This window comes from Sarcophilus harrisii, chromosome 4 (genome assembly GCF_902635505.1).
Source record: "Sarcophilus harrisii chromosome 4, mSarHar1.11, whole genome shotgun sequence".
Classification (NCBI taxonomy): Eukaryota; Metazoa; Chordata; class Mammalia; order Dasyuromorphia; family Dasyuridae; genus Sarcophilus; species Sarcophilus harrisii.
Window position 1 is genome coordinate 421,128,724 of NC_045429.1, and position 21,578 is coordinate 421,150,301.

Here is a 21,578-nt window from a genome sequence, read left to right on the forward strand (position 1 = left end):
GATTCTCTTATTGTCAAAGTTAATATTTATACTATATCTTTAGTGCCTGATACATAGTGAGCACTTAATACTAATTGATAAGTCCAAGACTAGAATTTGAAATAATTGATTAAATATATTGAAATACTGAGTCTACAAGCACATTTCCTGGATATTACTCACAAGAGGTACTTGATAAGACTTGGCGATTAGAGAAACATTACGAACTGATGGATTTTCTTCTCCCATGGGAAAATCATCTGGTCTCAAGTCATAAGTCATAGATGTTAAAACTGGTAAGACACTTGTTAAGGGTATATAATTTTTGCAGCATAACATGCATCCTCATCTCCAGGCCTCTGATTCTAAACCTGGAAATCTATATCATATCTACAGATAATCTATATTTACCTGAAAAATGTCTATAATTGGCAATGGAATAGGTAAAAAAAGAGGAAAGTTCTTAGATCTTTTCTTTCTACTGTTAAAGCCTTGGTTCCAACTAACATGTAGTCAATCTATAATCCACATAAGAAAAAAGTTGAATAGATTCAGGGCAAAGAGAATGAGAAACTTCATTGGTTCAAGTGATCAGGTCAGTTTTGGCTCAAACTGTGACCATATGAAATAAAGACTGTGGTTCAATTCTCAGTTGTCTGTTAAACTGGTCCTTTGTCAAGACAATCCCAGTTTGTTTTTTCACACAGGTGTTTTTTTTTTGGTCATGGTAGAAGGTCCTTCACCTTATATCTCAGCAATTGGCCTTGTCTTTTCTATAAAAATCTGGTCTTTCAACTTCCTGGCAGAAATCCTCCTCCTCCATCAATTGTTGTTCTCTTTTGCATTCCCCAATCTCCTTTTCCAGTATCTCCTTCCTTTTTAAACCCATTATTCTCTTGTAAAAATTTAAAATCAACCCATATTTTTTTGATCCTGCTAGTCCCATTGAGCTACCATTTTATGTTTCCTTTCCCTTTATTGCTATTTTTATGAAAGAGTAATCACTCCACCCTCAGCTTACAAACTCCCTTCTTGACCCAAAGCAGAAATCTTTGGGGACTCCTGAGGCAAGTTTGCCCCTTTTCTAACTGCAGCAATGTCAATCTGGATTGTGGCTTTTCCTTGGCCTTCTGTTGCTAGACCAAGATTCAAAGGATATTTGCCTCCACAGGTAGAAGTAGAATTTCATGTTCAGTTATAATCTCAATGTTGTAGGAAATGGTTCCTAATCCCTTGTGAACATTCTCTCCAACAGCCATGGCAAAGATCTCCACCTGCAGGTCCACCTGTAATCCTGGTGCTACCTAAAAGACACCATGGAGTTAACACCAAGTGTTAAAAAGAACCAAGGAGATATGATTAAATTTGGCCTACAGTGCAGTTGTGAAACAAAGGGCTCTGGAATGCTCAGGATAATCTCCAATAGGAGAGGTATTATCTCCATCAGCGGAATATCATCTGTTCATTACAATAAGGGTTTTTTAAAATTAATTATCTTATACTTTACTAATGACAGGAATAATTTCAGCGGTGATCATAGGATACATTCCAAAGTAACAGCGATGGAAACAGGACTTCAATTATTCTCTCAGCTCCTTTACTCCTCCCTAAGAAAATGCTAATACTGTTAAGCATCATAATTTTTGAATAACTATATATATATTTTAGAGAGACTGTGTGGCACAGTAAATGGAGAACCATTCTAAAAGTCAGGGAAATTTGGTTTAAAACTTGGATTTGACCTAAATAGTTTTTGTAATCTTGGTCACATTTGACTTCTATCACATAGTGCTCCAGGAAACTCTTGGAATACTAGAAGCAGAAGATTCAGAGATTTACACTTCAGATATTCACATTAGAGAAAAGAGTGTCCTTGTTTATTTTTCTACAAAAATGAAATCATTTATCAGACCAAAAAAGAAAAAAATAGTGCCCTTCCCCCCAGAACTGTAAAGAGTTCTTTACAGAACTCTACTGTTACTCATACAATGTTAAAACTTGTAAGATACTGGTTAAGGGTATATAATTTGGCTTTGTTTTATTCTAATTACCTCATGAAGTCATTGTTTTTATTTGGTCCATTCTAAACGGACAAGGTGTTTACTCTTCTAGAAGAGGGAACTCTGAGAAAGATATCATAGACAAGAATCCCACCAAATCCTGAGAGTTCTCATTATGACGATAAGGAACTGAGATCCAATTTCTAGATCCAGGACAGAGTGAGGAGACTTGCCCATGGTGGGTGCAGAGGTGACCTGGGTAAGGAGGCCCTACACAGTGTACCAAAGAAAGGAGAAAATGCAGAAACCAGAAGCAACAGTGGTATGGCTTAGACTCCCAAGCTCATCACATTCAGCAGCAAAAACCTACAAAAGAATAACCAAGGCAAAAAAGCCAGACCAAAGATAGACCTATGTATGATTTTGCCATGTTGAACTAACAGAGTTTTTCGGGTGACTAATAGGATGGAATCTAGCAGAAACATTTGCTTCCACAGCCTCAAACTCAGGACAATAATTTTCCAGCTTCAGACCAGGGGGAAAATAATCATACTGCCCTCTATCATACCTCTTTGGAAGTACTGAAAGCTTGCAAATTATTCCAAGCCTATCTCTGAAATCTTGAATTATGTGACATTAAGTATGCCAAGAAAAGAGTAACAGGATCAATCTTCCTTCCAGAAATGTAGCACAACCAGCCCTACATCAAGTCCTGTTAGAAAGTAAGTTAGAAGAATGGGGGGAGGAGAGGAGAGAATCCCATTATACTAACTTTTCATAATAACAGAAATGTTCAAGAGACAAATGCAGAGGAAGAGTGATTATAAAACATTTACAAGCAAAGCCTTATAATATAGTTTGAGCACAAACAACTAGAATTTTTAGAGGCAATTAAGAAAAACCTTTTTTTAATAAATGGAATGAGAGTACTTGAGGTAAAAATTGAAAAAGAAGTGAGAGCTATTGAGGGAAAAAAACTGGAAAAAGAATTTATAGCTTGGCACAAAACTTTGCTTAAGCAACAAACTCCACACAAATTAGAACAGACCAAATAAAAGCCAATGACTTCACGAGGTAATTAGAACGAATAAAACAAAGCCAAAAGGCTGAAAAAGTTGGAAGAAATTTTAAGTACCTCACAGTAAAAATGACTGACTTGAAAAACACATCAAGGAGAATCATTGGATCATCTGAACACATGATCAACAAAAGAACCTAAATATCTTATAAGAAATCTTAAAAGAAAAACCCCAAACTGTCCAGATCTCATAAAACCAAAAGGCAAAGTGGAAATAGAATGCACTGTTCACTTCCTGAAAAAAACTAAAAATGAAAACATCTAAGAACATTATCCTCAAAATTCAGAGTTTTTTGATCAAAGAACAAATATTGCAAACAACTAGAAAAAAATAATTCAAATATTGAGGAGATACAGTTAAGATCACTCCCAATTTGGCAGCCACTACTGGTTATAAAGCAATGGAGAGCTTAGAATATGAATGATATTCCCGAAGACAAAAAATATAGGATTACAGACAAGAATAATTTACCCAGCAAAAACAAGTATAATTCTACAGTGGGAAAATGGACCTGGTAGTATAATGGATACAGCTTTGAATATGGAGTCAGAAAGACTCATCTTCATGCATTCAAATCTAGCCTCATACATTTACTAGCTGTGTGAGCTTGGATGATCTTAAGTCTGTTTGCTTCAGTTCATCTGTCAAGTGAGCTGGAGAAGGAAATGGCAAACCACTCCTTTGAGTAACTTTGCAAAGTACATCCTAAATGAGGTTACAAAGAGTCAGACATGACTGAAAATAAAATAGCATTCCTGATGAAAAGACCAAAGCTTCTGAAAACCTTCAAAGTTCAAACCCCAAAGTAAAGCGAAGCATGGAAAAGGCAAATATGAATGAACAATGATAAAGGAGTAACAAGGATAAGCTATTCACATTCAAACATGAGGAGATGACAAACATATTCCTTCTGAACCATATCATCATTGGGGTTCATAGTGGAAGGATTCTTGATGCTATTATCTATTGATACTATTAAGAATGGAAAGAGGGACAAGAAATACAGTATGGAGGGGTGGTGGTGGCTGGAGAAGGGAAAGGAAGGTTAGGTAAATATTTCTTAATGAGATTGTTCCAATACCTCACAGTAAGCAAGGAGAAGGGAGCAGGACAAGGGCTAATACCCAAACCTGGTTTTCATTGGGTACAGAAATACAATTCACTTTGTAGGAAAATGAGAAGGAAAAGGGAAAAGTGAATTAGAGAGGGTAGATTAAGGGGGGAGATTAGTCCTAAGCAAAGCAAACTGGATGTGCACAAATAATTGCAGTTCTTTTTGAGATGGAAATCTGAGAGGGAGGTGCCCATAAGTTGGAGAATGGATAAACAAGTCATGGTATATAAATGTAAAAGGCATTATAGAAAAAATAATTAAGCTCTGATTGTATGGAAAGCAATCAGAAAACAACTTTTTTTTTTTTTTTTCCAATGTTCATGTGTGTTGGAATCCTTACAAAGTGTTAACTCAGAGTTGATAGAGACAATAATTAGCATGGTTCAGTATGATTGATCTGATCTTACAAGGAGATGTTATGGGCCAGAACTTGAAACAAGGTACTAAGTGGAACTGATAGAAACAATGCTTGTGTTCACACCTTTAGAGAGCTCATATAAGCAAGAAGCTCTTACGGCCACAGAGCACTCTGGGAGGAAGCCCACAAGCCCACTCTCGGATCCCATAATCCCACTCTTGGAGGAGGAGTCAACCTTTTACACTGAGCATAAAAAGAGCTTCAGTGAGCCAGTCAGAGTCAGTTCAGTTCGGAACATTGCCAGGAGTCAGAGAGGAGCACTCTGTGAGGAAGCCCACAAGCCCACTCTCTGAGGTGGAGTCAGATTCATTCCATCTTCCACCTTGGTGCTGGCTGGAGGCTGAAGAAAGCAGAGGCAGAAGCAAAGGACAAAGCTGCTAGAGCTCTCAGAACCAAGGAAAGCTGAGGCCTCTAAGAAAGCTACCTGGGCCCAAGGAAGGATAAGAAATAAACGTTTGGATTTTATCAGTTGGCTGTATTTGGAGTGATTATTACTTTTAATTGAAACTAAGGCTGCCTCCAGAAAACCTCCCCGAGAAACCTGTTCCCAGAGAGAACCATTATATTTTAAAGAAGAGAACAACACACATATGATTTTCTAAAGAAGGAAGGAAGGAAGAAAAAAAGAAAGAAGGAAAGGAAGGGTGAAAGGAAAAAAGAAAGAGAAGAAAATCAATGAGACCTTTTCACTATCTTTGTGAATGCATGTGAGTTTAACAGTATTCAGCTGTTCTGTTTCAAAGGAAACTGATACTTGCCTCTTGGTTAAGCTAATTAGGAAAATCCTGATGAAAGAAGAAATTGGTGAAATTCTACAGAATGGAACCTGGGCCACTGCCACCATACAAGTTTACATAAGCTTTGAGCAAATTCATTTCATGCTGGCATTTAATCAGTTAGAACAGAGACTCAATTTACACAGCCTCAAAGTCTAGATGATTTTTTTTTAACCATAAACCAAAGTTCATCCTGTTAGCTACAAAACTGAAATGAAATTCAGACACTCCTTTGGGAACAATTAACACATTGGCCTGCTTTTTGAGCAATCACTGAATGCCATTTGGATTAATGTAGGCTTTAAATTGTCAAGAAATTTGATCATTTCAATTAATAAGCTCTTAAAAAAAATAAAGGCTAGCAGTAGCCCTTGATAATTTACAATGTCTCCTGTCATTAAGGTGAATGAGAAATTGAGTGTCATGCCTACAGTAATACCAATATTGAGTATAAAAGGTAGGATTTGAACCCATCTTCCTGACTCAAGATCCAATATTCTAGCAACTATTGGAGGAAGCCTCTCTTATTGGCTCTTCTCCACCCCCGGCAATTAGAGTTAAATAATTTTGCTCAGGATCACATAGCTATGAAGTGTTAAGTATCTGAGACTGGATTTGAACTTAGGTCCTCCTGATACCAGGGTCAGGGTTCTGTCCACTGTACCATCTAGCTGCCCTGAGGAAGGCTGTCTTCAAAAAAATAATAAATCAGTACACCATAATCAACAATTCCTTTTCATTTCTGCCTGGTGACTTCCCTGACTTTCTTCAAGTCTTAACTAAAGTCCCCTCTTCTGCAAGATTTTTTTAGTCCTCCTTAACTTTAATGCCTGCTTTCTTTCTTATTTGTCCTTTTGATATCATATTCATACATAATTGTTTGCAAGTGGTCTTCTACTTCCCCCATTAGATGTCAAGCTCCTTAAGAGGAGTTATTTTTCTGCCTTTCTTTATATCTATAGCACTTAGCACAGTGCCTGGCCAATTAAAGGTGCTCATAATGCCTGTTTGACTAATTGGCAGAAACACATGTGGGCTGTCATACACAGAAGTGTCTGCAACAACTTACTGGTCCCGGTGTGTAAGTCACTTTTAGTCCAGTGCTGGGTGGGGGCTGCTTCACCTGAAATCTGATACAAAAATACTGTTACAAATGAGCAATAGTAATAGTTCATATTTATATAATGCTTTACACTCTTTTCTAAGTTGTCTTATTTGTTCCACTGAACAATAATCTTATAAGGCAGATAAGACAGGAATTATCCTTCTGTTACAGATGGAGAAATAAAGGCTCCAAGTCCACTCCATCCTGCCAGTATCTATAAGAGCTAGAATTCATGATGGCAGTTACAGTGAATAGGATGTGATAGTGAGATATAAGAACTCACCTTTTTCAGGGAGGCTTCTGTTCACATCAGTCTTCTGCCCCTTCTCCCCCTCCCCAATTTTTAGTAGCTTTCTATTAACTGGACCACTTGCTGTTCTTTTTACCAATTACTCTATCTCCCTTTTCTGTGTCTTCATGGAACATTCTCCTTCCTCCTGTATTCAGTAGGCCCTTAATAAATTAAAATCTTTTCACAATTTGAGTGCAACCTACCTTTCCATGCATATTTCATATAGTTTTCCCTGACAAACTATGTTCTGTTTGAATTGTCCTACTTGTCACTTACAAGTCCTTCAGTAATACCATATGTTGATGCTTTGCACAGACTGTCCCCCATACCTCCAATGTTTTTTGTTCTGACCACAAATTTTTAGAATTTCTAAATTCCCTCAAGGTTCAGCTCAGGTGCCACTTTAACTAGGGTGATGGTAGGGTGATGACATGTGGAAATAAGACATGGATGTGAGAGATGTTGTAGAGAAAGACATCAACAAGACTTGGCAACAAGTTTTAAATGTGGGGCGAGGAGGTGAGTTTGTGAACCTGGATAAATGGAAGGATGATAATTCAATAAAAACATGGAAGGATGGTTGCAGAGGCAAAGATAATGAGATCAGTTTTGGTTATGTTAAGTTTAAGGTGCCTATGAATATTCAGATGGAGTTGTCCAACAATCTTTGAAGATGTGGTACTGAAAGTTAATAGAGAGATGAGATCTGGATATGTAGATAATAGAGTGATCTACAGAGGGACCTCACAGAAGATGAGATCACCAAGAAAGAAAATTTTTCTTTGGCTCTCCCCACAACTCCTACTGTGCTTTCTACATTTTTGGCACTTTGATTTCAACAATGTAAAGAGTTCCCAGTGAGGAAAATTCCTCTCTCAAAGCAGATCCATAATCTAGGGGTTAGAGATTAAGTGACTTGCTCAGGATCATGGAGCCAGCAGATGCTGGAGGCAAGACTTAAACCCATCTCTCTAATTCAAAGGCTGGGTCTTTATTCATTATGTCATGATGCTTTTCATGCACAGTTTGTTTAATAATTGCTCTTGAACTGAACTGGCTGAGAGAGAGCATGGGGGGAAGAACAATAGTTTTGGAGACATCAGACGGGTCCAACTGGAGAACCCAAGTCCAAATTCCACCTTTACCATTTGTGGTATCTTTAGGAAGTCCTTTCATTTCCCTGGACCTAAATTTTCCCTTCTGTAAGAGGAGTCATCTTGAGAGTCTTCTGAGGTCCCTTCCAGTGCTAACTCTAGATTTTATGATCCTATGAACTGAATTTGCAGTTCCAGGCCATCAGAATAACAAATAGTTAGGAACAGTATTTAGGGCAGATTGCCCAACCTTTCTTCAGACAGTTCTTAATATAAGCTCATAAAGTCAATCAGTGTTAGAAGTGACTGGAACATAAATCTTCACTTCATTTATTAGCTGTTTTCTGGGTCCAGGGCAAAGTTCCTTTTTGGACCCGATTGCATGTTTCAGTATGGTGTATGGCATGAATGTTGGTCTGCTGACTGCCAGATCATTAGGATAAAGAATGAGGCCTCTCTCTCTTGGAAATCAGTGGTGCATGGGATCCCGGAATGCACTGGCTGGCTAGGGAGTTTACACATTTGAAGACATGGGAAGAATACAGAATTTGAGGAAACTTTGTAAACCTCCATGCTAATATAGAGTGTGAGCCAGACTTTTTCCCCTCATGTGGTTTGTGGGTTTTGCACGATGGTTAAAGACTCTGAGACTAGTGCAATGCCAAAAAAAAAAAAAAAAAAAAAAAAAAAAAAAAAAGCATACCTTCACCCTGACCTCTCCAACCAATTAACTTTAGGGTTGGCTCTGAAAGGCCCATACTTAACGAATTGCTGATTGAAGTCTACAAACCTGAAACTCTGAGCTTAAGTGAGATAGAATCTGAAGGGATAGATTTTATTTGAAACTAGCCTATCTTTACTCATTAACTTTGCCCAATGATGAAAAAGACAGCATTGATGATACATGGTCAGTTTGGGTGGGAATAGGTCCATTCCAGAAGGCTGAGACTTTACTCCAATGAACTGTAACAGTGCTGGTCATAGTGGTGCAAGTTTGTAGTCCCCACTATTGGAAAGATGAGACTGATGGATTGCTAAAGTTGATTAGGTGCCTTTACAAGATTCAGGAGAAGCATAAGGAGGTAATCAAGAAAGGGAAACCATAAGGGACTTAACGAGGTTTATCTGTTTACATTCCTACATGGGAAGATGATACTTGTAAATCATAACTTTCTCATTATTGTGGCAATTAGGAGTATATATGGACAGAGGACCCAGGTGTGAGTTAAATATGAAGGGATAAAATCTTTAAAAGATAAAATCAGGGCATAAGAGAGGAATGTATTGGGAGAAAGGGACGTAATAGTGAGGACAGTATATATTATCTGCCACAAAAGAAGCAAGAAAAAGCTACTCCAATGGAGGGGAAGAAGTGGAGAGAGTGAATGAACCCTACTCTCATTAGAATTAATTCAAAGAGGAAATAATATACACATTTCATATGGATATATAAATCTGTCTTATCCTGCAGGAAAGTAGGAGGAGAAGGGGAAACATGAAAGAGGGGAAGATAATAGAAGAGAGGGCATAATGGGAAAACGGCTGGTCAGAAGCAATAAACTTTTGAGGAAGGACAGGGTGAAAGGAAAGAGAGAATAGAATTAAGTGGAGAGAGGAAATACAGTTAGTAATAGTAATTATAAGAATTTTGAAGCAAATTTCTCTGATGGTCTCAATTCTCAAATGGATAGGGAACAGAGTCAAATTTATAAAAAAAAAAAAAAAAAAAAAAAAAAAAAAAAAAAAAGAGCCATTTCCCAATTAGTAAATGATCAAAACATATGAGCTATGTCCAAAGGAGTATAAAATAATGCATACCTTTAATCTAGTAATTCCTCTACTAGTCATGAATCTCAAAAGGGATTTTCTAAAAAGGAAAACAATATTTATAGCAGATATTTTCTTGGAACAAAGACTTGGAAGTTGGGAAATGACTAAAATTATGTATATAATTGTAATGGAATATTATTGTTCTATAAAAAATGGTGAGTATGATGCTATCATAAAAAACCTGGAAAATCCTATGAGCTCAAGCAAAATGAAATGTATTGTGTATGTAATAATAGCAAAACTGTGGGATGATCAGCTGTGAATGATTTTGATATTCTCAGCAATACAATGATCTAATCTACTCTAAAAGACTTTTGATGAAAACTGTTATCTGTAGCCAAAGAAAGAAATGATTGTGTCTGAATACAGACTTCAGCATACATTTTCCCCCCTTTGGGTTTTTTTTTTTTGGAGGGGGCAGAGAATCTTATGTTTTCTTTTGCAACATAACTTTATGGAAATGTTTTACATAACTTCACATGTGCGTTCTTAATGGGGAAGGTGTGGAGAGGAAGGGAAAGAATCTGAAACTCGGAGTTTTAAAAACAAATGCTAAAATTGTTTTACATGTAACTGGGGAAAATAAAATTATTAAAAAATTAAAAGAAAGAAAAAGCCCATATCTTCCTCCCTGCTCTAAAATTTTAAGAATTTATTTTAAACTGGAAATGAAACACTTGATGTTTTCATTTCCAAACCCAGATTGATTTCCCCCATGTGTATGGCTCTTGAAGACTTCCAAGGTCAGCTTTGTGAGAAAATATAGGGATACATAAAGGAAATGAGAATGTAGCCCATGGGAGCTGAACATGCTCTGAGGATCCTTCAAATACCAGCTCACAGTTTTATGTGATTGTCAAACTAAGCTGACAAATAACCTTAATTGACAAGTCTTAGTAGATACTCTCTCAACCTTCCCCATCTGAAATGCCAAAGGTTCTTCAGGGCATCAAGCTTTCACCAGTGTTGTAAATCACCCAGACACATTCACACAATTTCATTTCATACCACTCCCCTTCCTGATCTCTGTGTTCCAAGTCAAACTGAATTTAGCACTCTTATCTATCGCTATACCATTGCATAAAACATTCTTCTTGTCATCAGTTCATTCCTTCATCACTGAAGTTGAGAGAAATTGAATGATTTGCCCAGTATCACAGTGAGTAAGCAAGTAAGCATAGGAAGCGGGACTCATGCCTTGTTTTCCTGACTTCCAGTTTAGTGCTTTGTCTATTCCACTGGGCTACCTCAAGAAAAAGATAAATTGCCTTGGTTCGGGAACTTTGAACACCTCTTCATCCTTGTCCTGTAAATCACTTCCAAATCAGGCAATTTGACAAAACAGAAGCAAGGACAAATCTACATGACTGAAACTGAAGAGACATGTTGAGCAAGTACCTAAGCGATATATATGAAAAGCTTAAATGTCCTGTTTTCTATTACCCAACCTGGCACAGTAAAGATCAGGGTGATGAGGAGGAGTAAGGAGAGCTTGATTTGACAATGATTACTTTAACAACAACTGACATTGTGATAATATGGATCAGTACACTAACACTGATGGCTCTCATACTAATAAATATTACAACTGAGTGAGTGGCAGCCTTACCTGCAGAAATCCACACCAACATTTTTTAGCTTCACTGTGGTTATATAGGTGTGTCCCTCCTTCAAGATACCAAAGTTCACCTCTGGTGGAATTAAATGAAAGACGAAAGAGGATTGTTTTGTATTGTTCATGGCAGCACGTGCAATTGAGGATGTGTATACTCGCCCCCCGACACAGTCTTCTACCTGTATTTAAAGGATGAGAATTGTAGAATGATTTGCAGGCTTAAGTTCAAAAATTTTATATGAAACTAAAGAAATTGCAAGCTCCACAGAGGGGAAAGCCAAAGTTAACAACTGTAATACTATGATTCAATTAAAAAAACTATTAAAGCTTTTTTATTTTTCAAGACATATGCATGTATAATTCTGCTACATTAACCTTTACAAAACCTTGTATTCCACTTCTCCCCCTCCTTTGCCCACCCCTCCCCTAAATGGCAAGTAGTCCAATATATGTTAAACATGGTTGAAATATATGTTAAATCCAATATATGCATGCATATTTATACAATTATTTTGCTGCACAAGAAAAATCAAATCTAACAGGAAAAAAATAAGAAAGAAAAGAAAATGCGAGCAAACAACAACAAAAAAGTGAAAATGTTATGTTGTGAACCACACTCAGTTCCCATAGTCCTCTCTCTGGGTGCAGATGGCTCCCTTCATCAAAAAATCATTGGAAGTGGTCTGAATCATGTCATTGTTGAAGAGAGCCACATGTATCAGAATTGATACTATGATTCAGTTTAAGCTTAAACCATCCATTAGTGTCAGAACCCAAAGTTCCACTCTTTGAGATACTCAAGATCCTAGTTCTAGAACTGGAAATTTCTTCAGAAATCAGTTAAAAGAGGGAGTATGACTCCCAGAGAAGTAAAACTTGGCCAGGTTCCTACAGCTAGTAAGCGTCTGAGGCAGATTTTGAATTCAAGTTTTCCTGGCTCCAAATCCAGATGGACCCTTAGATGCTCCTGTCTACAGATGACATTGTGCTGGTTGCATCAAGCCCTGAGACATTGCATAGATTCTTGGAAGAGATATGTCACTATTCAAAAATTTTGACCTGGGCATCCACAAAAGAAAGACCAAGTAAACGAACAATCCATTATGACATATATTGGATGGAAAATGAATAAAGTTTATTCACAGATATTTACATTTGAAATAAATAGCCTGGATGGATTAATTATGCCCAATATTGAACAGAAGGAAAGTAGGTTGTCTTGCAATTAGGAAATTACAAAGATCCTTTAATTAACTCCCAAGGTTTCCATGGAAATTAAGCTTTTTTTTTTCTTTTTTTGAGATTGTATCTCCATATCTTCCCCAGACTAGAAATAACAACAGCCAGCCATAAGCCCAATCTCACATATGATGTCATAAACGCTTTGATCTACTTCATCTCTAATCTGGACTAGTTGTCTCCTTCTTAAGTAGTCTTAATTCTTTACTGCCAACTCTCGGAACTCACCATGTTAATACTGGTACAGATACCTAATTGGCGTAGCTCAGAACTCCTGAATTTAAGTAATTCACCAGCCTCAGCCTCCCTATTAGCAAGGATTACAAGTGTGTGCCTACCCATGCCTAGTTGCCTCATCTTTTTAACAAAACATCCTAATGGAAGCATGTTGCATGACAGCAAGACATGGAATATAGGAATCTATAAAGAACTAAAAATGAATATAATCCTGAGGGCAATGGAATGGTACATGGTATGTATGAGCAGACAGTAATATTTAAACAAAGAAAAACTTTTAAAAAGAAGAGCAAAAGACTTCATTAAGGGATAGTATATTACAAAGATGGGCTGGTTACATGATGGGATGACAGATGCTCAGATTACCCCATTAGCTCTATCAAAAGAAATTAAGATCACTAGCCCACTAAATGAATGTATCAGCAAAAAGTTAGAGGGGTTGTCACTAGCAAGAGCTCCAAAACAATAAAACTGCAGATCAATTTGAATATTTCTTTCAGGGGTGTTTGCAATTATATTTATACAAATTTTGAGTTAGTCTTGGTAAAATGCCTCCAGATACTTTATGCACTGTATCATGATTTAGAATGAGAACTTTCTATTATTTCCTCTTCAACTTTAATATTGCTATATTCTATATATATATATATATATATATATATATAATGCTGTTGAATTCAATCAAATGATTTAACTTCCAAATCCAAGATGAGAGGAAAGAGACAGCAAAAAATTGGCGGGAAAGGAAAAACAGGGCAAAGAGATATTATGTGTTATCACCATTCTACCCTGATGGAACAAAAACATTTAGTTTCTTTTCTGTCTCTGTCAATGGTCAAAAGGAACCAGAGCTAGGAAACATTTCATTGTCATTTTGTGCATGAATAGCAATTTAGCAATTATGTGATCATAGGAATGTTGAATTCTAAGAAGAGGCATTGTAGGAGAGTTAACTTTATTGCAAAACAGCATATGTGCTCTTCAAAGTATCTGATATCATTCTTCCATATTTATCAGCAGGACCTGGGTATTAGTTGATTAAAGTGATACTTAAAGATCTTTGTTGAAAACATGCAATATTTCTTACACTTACTATTCATCCTCCCCCTAAAAATGACTTTGTATTTATTTTTTGTATGTTCTTTATAGATTTTTATATGTATATATTATTACCCTCAATAGGATGTAAATTCCTAGAGTACAGCGCCTAATTTAATTTTGTCTTCTCATACTGCCTATAACATATGATTTAACAAGTCTTTAATGATTGATTTATAGATTGATGAGTCAAATCTTGTGTGAGGCAGTACATTTTATTTTTAATAAAAAGTAAGATGGTTGGATGGAGAGGGAGAGAGGGAGAGAATCTGAAACTCATTTTTAAAAAATATTAAAATTGTTTTACATGTAACTGGAGAAAAATATAAAAAAAGAAAAGAAAAGAAAAGACAATCCCTACTTTCATAATTTAATGGGTAGGAGGGGATTGTACACAAGAGGAAACCTGATTTAAAACAGGTAGAGCAGTAGATGTGAAGTGAAAGTGCACTCCCAACACTTAACACAGTGCTTGGCACATAGTAGGTGCTCAATAAATGATGACTAGATTGGATTGGATCTCTTGGATGGGACTGTAGTCTGCCTAGATCCAAGAATGAAGCCTCTAGTGTAAGAATCCATAAGTATGAGCCCAGGTTATGACTTCACACGCCTACAACTTATAGAGTTACTCTACTAAATTGACTAATAGATTTGAAATCTTTCTATCTTCAAAGATTCCAAACATATTTATGTTTCAGCTTATCTTCATAGTGTGGTATGATGCAATTGGTTCTTAAGAAAAGCCTTTTGGATTACCCTGGATCAAAACCCTCTGTGCACAGCACTGCAGTGTAGGAAGTTAGCAGTTTTCCTCTCTGGGATACCTCAATGGACTTACCATGAGCTAGCTACTTTGGCTATGGACACTGATGGAGAGTACTTTGGGTATATTCTATATATCCTACAGCTGCTGCTAGAGACCAGTAATGGCAATAATGCAACATTTCCCCCCTACATCCAAGAAAATTTGGCTTTACCTTCTTAAGGGGTATAGACTTCTTTGGCTTAGAATTTTTCAAGTAACTAGGTAGCTTTACTTTCTCCTTCCTTGGTTGTCCAGCAGCATTTTGCAGCAGTGACTGAGTGGGAATCTTCATGGGCATCCATGTGGAATCAGAATCTTTTGGAAAAAAAGGTGTTTTAATTAACTAGATTAGTCTTTCCAGACATGGTTTTTATTATTGCTTTACAGTAGCACAAAGAAAAGCTTAGAAATACAGACATGTGAATAAATTATGATAATATAAGAAGTTTAATTGTAAGTTTAAGAAGAGTTTAATTAACATTATCCGCTAATCAACATGAACAATTTCCTTTTAAGGGTGAAGCTTTTTTTGCTAAATGCTGCAAAATGTGAAGAAATGCACAATTGTCTAGTTGGAAAAATGATAAATGAAAACCTTAAAAAGTGAATAAATAAGGTGACTATAGAACTACATAAGGTTTTGGTGGCATAAAGATTTTCCAGACAAGATGATGTTTAAAAAAAAATTGGGGGCTTGTAGGAAAGAAGTGTTCCATAATGGAGAGGGATTTTAGGAAGAGTTTCTGAGCCCCACAAATTGAGGAATTCAGGAAGATATATGATAGGGATGAGAAAACTTAGAATATAATGTCTTTAATAAAGGGGAAGCTATTTCTCATTAGCAAAGTTTCCTTCTTTAACATGTTTAGTTGTTCTTAGAGATTAAAAGAAGCAGTAAATCATGTCATAAAAATACATAAAATACTTTACTTCACCCATCTGGAAAAAAGTCTCTTTTTAGATCTGACTAATGAAAACATACCTTTAAAAAAATTTGACTGTGGTCCAAAATCCCTCAGAGACTCAACAGCCACAACATCCTTCCCAATTTTCCAGACCTCCCATTTGCCTTTAGAAAAACTGTAACATATTGGTCTTCAAGAACAGCATTATACAAATAGGATCTTTAGCTTGTAAAGTGATTTTGTGCCAATCTGTTAGTATGATATCCTCTCATCCACTCTCTTTCTACTTTGGCTCTGACTCAGCTCTCAGTAGAGTAGCTCTAGCGTGGTCTCAGGCACCTGGTTCTGAAATGCAGACCATTTGCTAATTTATTTTAGCCTAGAAATCTAGTTTTTGCTTGGATATGTCCTAGTATAAATACAAACCTTGTGGAAAGATCCCCCTAATTGATTTAGCTTCCCATAGTTCCCCCTGGCTGGGAGTAGATCAGAGAAATAGGTGTCCTTCAGCAGAGATATATAATCATTGATTATATCTATGGACTACCCATTTGACTCACTTGCCTATCACTTTATTCTGAGGTTATCCTGGAGCCTCAACAAAAATTGAAATTTTATCTGGAGGGAGATGCTGTTTACCTTGATATTTTTCTCCTTGAGGGATCCTGGTAGTGAATTCTGTCAGCAAAATTAATAGGATTTGGCAAGTAATTGATACTACAGAACAGAAAAGGATCTATCTTCTAGTTTTTTATTAAAAAATGATTCATGGGGAAGAATCTACTATTTAGCTCATTTCAAAAGATTTTACATCATTTAAAGGAACATGCAAAGTGAAAAAGTCCCTCCTTTCTTTGTCTCTGTTTCTGCCTTTCTCTCTTTCTATGTCGGTCTGTTTCTCTGGATATGTTTAATCAAGGGATAAAAGTAAAATTTAAATATTCTTCCAAATATTCAAATAAATATAATGACAACTTATCACTATTTGTCCCTAAATTTTAATTCTGATATTTTAAATTAAACTGTAAATAACTAGATTTGCTAATTCACACAACCAAAACAAAATAAATTTTTCCTTCAGTTATATCAAACAAAAGCAGGCCTTTAACTTTAATTGATTGAATACCATTTAGAAAAACTCAAATTTACATTATCTATATTGTATTGAAGGCAGTGAGGTAGTGCAGTGGATAGAGCCATGAGGAGTCTGGAGTTAGGAAACTCATTCTTCTGAGTTCAAATCTAGCCTCAGACATTAGTTTTATTAACCCTGTTTGCCTCAGTTTCTGCATCTGTCAAATGACCTGGAAAAGGAAATGGCAAACCTTCCTTTGCCAAGAAAATCCCCAAGTGGAGTCATGAAAAGTCATCATGACTGAAATGACTCAACAACTCAACAAAATTTAAATTTTCATTTAGTGTGTGAAACATTATATTTTAATCTGGTTTAGGCCTCTTTTTATCTGGGCATCACAAGTGCTTGAGTTTGATACCATTGGTCTAAAAACACTAAAGTGACTTGAACTCAGGTTTTTCTGTCTCTGAGGCTAGTTTTTTAATCTACTATATCTCAAAGATACTTCAAGATTCAATAACATTATAAAAATGAGGAAACATTACTTTATCATAAAAGGCTCCCATCATTTATCTGTCTTGACTTTTTCCATCTGACTGCAAATATTAGTGTCTTTAAGTACTCAGCTTTAAGTTTTGGCTCAAAGTCTATATCATATGAAAAGAGAGCCCCTATATACTTCAACAACAATACTAGATGATGACCAGTCCTGATGGATCAGGCCATCCTCAGCAACGAGATCAACCAAATCATTTCTAATGGAGCAGTAATGAACTGAACTAGCTATACCCAGAAAAAGAACTCTGGGAGATGACTAAAAACCATTACATTGAATTCCCAGTCCCTATATTTATGCACACCTGCATCTTTGATTTCCTTCACAAGCTAATTGTACAATAATTCAGAGTCTGATTCTTTTTGTACAGCAAAATAATGTTTTGGTAATGTAAAAAAAAAAAAAAAGAAAAGAAAAGAAAAGAGAGCCCCATGTCACCTAGAAAAGCTTCTAGTTAGTACACTATTTACTTCTCATCTAGCTGTGGGAGAAGGATGAAACAACAGTTGGAATGGTTTTTGCAAATCAAAACAACTCCATTCCTACTTTTTTATTTAGGGGAAAGGTAGAAAAAGAAGAAAATAAGGAAGTATAGGAAGAAGAGAAGGAGAAGGAAAAAAAAACCATGAAAAAGGATTAAATTAAAGAATGGGAAAGCTGTAGTAAAATGCTCCAAAGTGATTTGTATCTCTTTAGATGTCAGTTAAAACGAATAAAAAAGCCTATTTTCTCTCTGACTCCCTTTTGTTTTCTAGCACTGATTTCAGCATTCCATTTTATCTGTATCACCAACTGCCTACTGGACATCTGTATGTCCTACCAGCAACTTAAATCCAACATGTGCAAAACTAAATTTATTATCTTTTTGCTTAAATTCATTCTACTTCTAAATGTTCCCATATATGTTATGGACATCACCATTTTTCTAGGCACCTAGATTCACAGCTTCAGAGTCATTTTCAACTTTTCACTTTCATTTCACTCAATATCCAACAATTTGCAAAGTCCTCTTGATTTTTATCACTACAACATCCCTTATATCCATCAATTTCTTTCTTTTCTGACAACAATCACAGTAATTTAGGACTTGACTAATGACTTTTTTGTTTATTGTAGTAGCCAAGCTTTCATTACCTCATGTGTGGACTGTTAACATAGCTTCTCTGTGACTCTATATTCTTCCTTCTAATTTATGTTGCACAGTATCAGATTAATCTTCCTAACATTGCTTTCATCATGTCCATAAAACCCATAAAACCCAATTCCTCTTACTTATCCTGCCAAATTTAAACTCCTCTCTATGGCATTGAAGGCCTCCTATGAACTGATTTTACCATACTTATTCAACCTTTTATCCATCCCCCAAATAAATCCTTTATTTCAGTCAGATTCATCTCTTTGTAATATTTTGATTTTCTATACCTTTTCTTCTTTTACTTGGAGCATCCTTCCACCTTCCTTCCATCTCTTAAAAGTGAAGTTTAGTGGAAAGAATACCATTCCAGAATTCACAAAGCCTGGGTTCTAGTTTTGTCTGTGATAATGGCTATATGATTTTGGGGAAATCATTTAATATTTTGGAGATTTTGTCAAATTAACCAAATTCAGTAAATGTAAGACTTGAGACTAGATAAGCTAAAGATTCTCTGAGATCCTTTCACTCTTACCTACTCTATAAAGCCACTTCAAGTTGCATGTTCTCTTCCCTCCATAAATTCCTATCACATTTATTGAATGTTATCACAATTTTCAACACACAATATGCTCTTTTCCCCCATGTGTACCATTCTTTTATCCTTAATCAGATTTTAAATTCTTCAGACATCAAAGGACTCTTTCTTAATCTTTTCTTTAGTAAAGTGCCCCAAATTGTCAGTTCCTGAATCATTCAACACAATGGAGAAGATTTGACACATGTCACCCTTTCATTTTAGAAGGACTTTACTGTAATGGGCCAGAATTCTGTACTTGAAACAAGGATTCTTATAAGGTGCTAACTAAATAGAATTGATAAAACAATGGTTATCTAGTTTAGCATGGTGATTAATAGTTCTCTGGTTCAGTATAATTGATTTAATAATGGTTCCCTAGTGATACAATGATTGGTTTATACTCGGTATACTCCATATAAACTTGGACAAATTCAGCCAGAGAAGGGCTTGGAGACAGACTTGGAGGAGACAGATGACTGGGGGTGGGAGCTCAAGCTCTCAGAGCCAAGGAGAGATATTCATTCCATCACCACTTTTGTGGTGGCTGGAGGCTGGAGCATAAGCTCTTGTACTGAGACAGACTTCAAGATAGAGACTGTCATGATGGTCCCTCCTACCTTCTCCACAGAAACCAAGACATATTACAGAGGACCTGAAGAAAGCTAGCCAAGCCCCAGGCAAAGAGACAAAACTTTGAAGGAGATAATAAAGAATTTGGACTTTATCCCTGGCTATTCTCATGGTGATTACTCTGCTGAAATGAAGGCTGGTACAGAGACCTCTAGCAAACCAACCCGAACACTACACTTTATATCTACTAACATTCCAACAGTGAATAATTTATATTAGATATTCTGACTTTGACTTATCTGTTTTCTGAACCCCAATGGTATTTTCTTGATCTCATATAAATGGAAAAAAACCCCTACACTATTGATTTCTAGTTGGTACTTTATTTACTTCTCATCCAGCTTTGGGAGAATGATTAAACAATAGTTGTAAAGGTTTTTGCAAATCATAACAATTCCATCTTTACTCCTATTCTTGGGGGAAGGATAGAAGAAAAAAGAAAAGTTCAGAAGGATGTATATGAAAAAGAGGAGAAGGAAGAGAAAGATAGTGAAAAAGATGAAAATAAACATAGGAAAGCTAGCAAAAATGTGGTAAAAAAAATCAATAGCACAAGTTTAGTATAGGGAGCATTAGGGTATGAGGAAAATATATTAAGGTCTCTAAGTACTAAAATATTTAATAATAATCAATGACATGTACTGACATCTGTTGTATGTCTCTTCTGTGACTTATAACAAATTCAGGTATTAAAAAGAGCATTTGTCTTAGGGGGGAAGTCTGAGGTGATTAGGAGAACTTAGCAATTTCTTTCTGCTGATTCTGGTCCCAATTTTTGGATAGTCAATCATGTGAATGCAATGTCTTTCTGAGATATATATATGCATATATCATGTATGCATCATGGACCTTTTTGGCATTCTGATGAGATTGATGCAGTTCAAAGAAACATAGAATGGGTAAGAGGAAAGGATATTAGAAACCCTTAATCTAATCACTTCATTTTTACAAATCATTAAATCAAGGCTCAAAGAGTTAAAGTGACTTTTAAATACTTACCCAGGCAGTAAAGTAAGATTTGAAATCAGTTTCTCTGTCTTTAAACACAGAGTTCTTTTGATTATGCTATGTAATTTCTCTTTCTTTGAAGAAGGGCTAAATAGTCATTCTCAAATTATTTTCTGCTAAAACTAAACCTCATTTTATTGGAACAGAGAACTCCTAGATAATGAAATTTCCTCACTAATGCAGATTGATATTTTATCTGCTCTTTAGGGAATTGCCAAAAGCACTGAGAAGATTACACAGCAAGTATGTATCTATAGTAGAATTTGAATCTAGGTCTTTCTCTCTATCACATTACACTGTCTCTCTCTTCAGTGGATTTTTGTACCATTTGGCCAAATCTGCATTTTAAAGTATTCTTTTCTTCAGTATTTTTGGTGCTTCTTTTCCTAAGTTGTTGACTTTTCCTTTTGTATTTTTCTTATATCACTCTCATTGCTTTTTTCCATTTTTTTCTATCCTCTTTATTTAATTTTTTTTGAATCTTCCAAGAATTCTTATTAAGCCTGTCTCCAATTTTTATTCTTTGAGACTCTGCTTTTATCTGTATTGACACCAAAGTCTTCTGAGTTTGTGGCTTGATCTTCTCTATGTTCCGATTTTTTTCCCCCTGCTTATTTTCCCAGCCTACTTCTTGATTTTTAACTTTATGGTAAAGTAGGACTCTGCTCCCAGGAAGTAGGGAGGGACTATCCTAAGTTTCAGATACCTTGTACTGCTGATTTTAGATCTATTATGGTTATTTATCCAAGAAAGCCCTTGCTCCTCTGGAATCATAAACAGGAGAGCCTCTTGGCCCTAGAGCTCAGATCAGGTTCCCTCTCCTTCTGTAGTTATAAGAACTTACAAGGAGTTGTAAGCTCTTTTCTGCCTTGGAACTGAGACTAGGGCCCCTACTGTCTTGTGAGCAACCACTGGCACTCTTCTCTACTCTGGAACTGTGACAAGGTCTCCTGCTTTTTTGTAATCATTTCTCTCTGGGTTAGAACTGTGATCGGGACCCCTGCTCCC

General features: G+C 36.1%; 1 protein-coding gene across 2 annotated transcripts in view; it reads right to left on the bottom strand.

Moving 5' to 3' along the window:
* The window catches only part of SPAG17 (sperm associated antigen 17), a 236,943-nt gene that overhangs the window by 704 nt on the left and 214,661 nt on the right, over nucleotides 1-21,578 (bottom strand). For both annotated transcript variants that reach the window (XM_031967380.1, XM_031967379.1), the window contains exons 44-48: nucleotides 14,857-14,999; nucleotides 11,297-11,481; nucleotides 6,436-6,496; nucleotides 1,139-1,283; nucleotides 163-275 (exon numbers count right to left, since the gene is read on the bottom strand). In XM_031967380.1, the coding sequence (XP_031823240.1) occupies nucleotides 163-275; nucleotides 1,139-1,283; nucleotides 6,436-6,496; nucleotides 11,297-11,481; nucleotides 14,857-14,999 (647 nt within the window). The remainder of the gene's footprint in view (nucleotides 1-162; nucleotides 276-1,138; nucleotides 1,284-6,435; nucleotides 6,497-11,296; nucleotides 11,482-14,856; nucleotides 15,000-21,578) is intronic.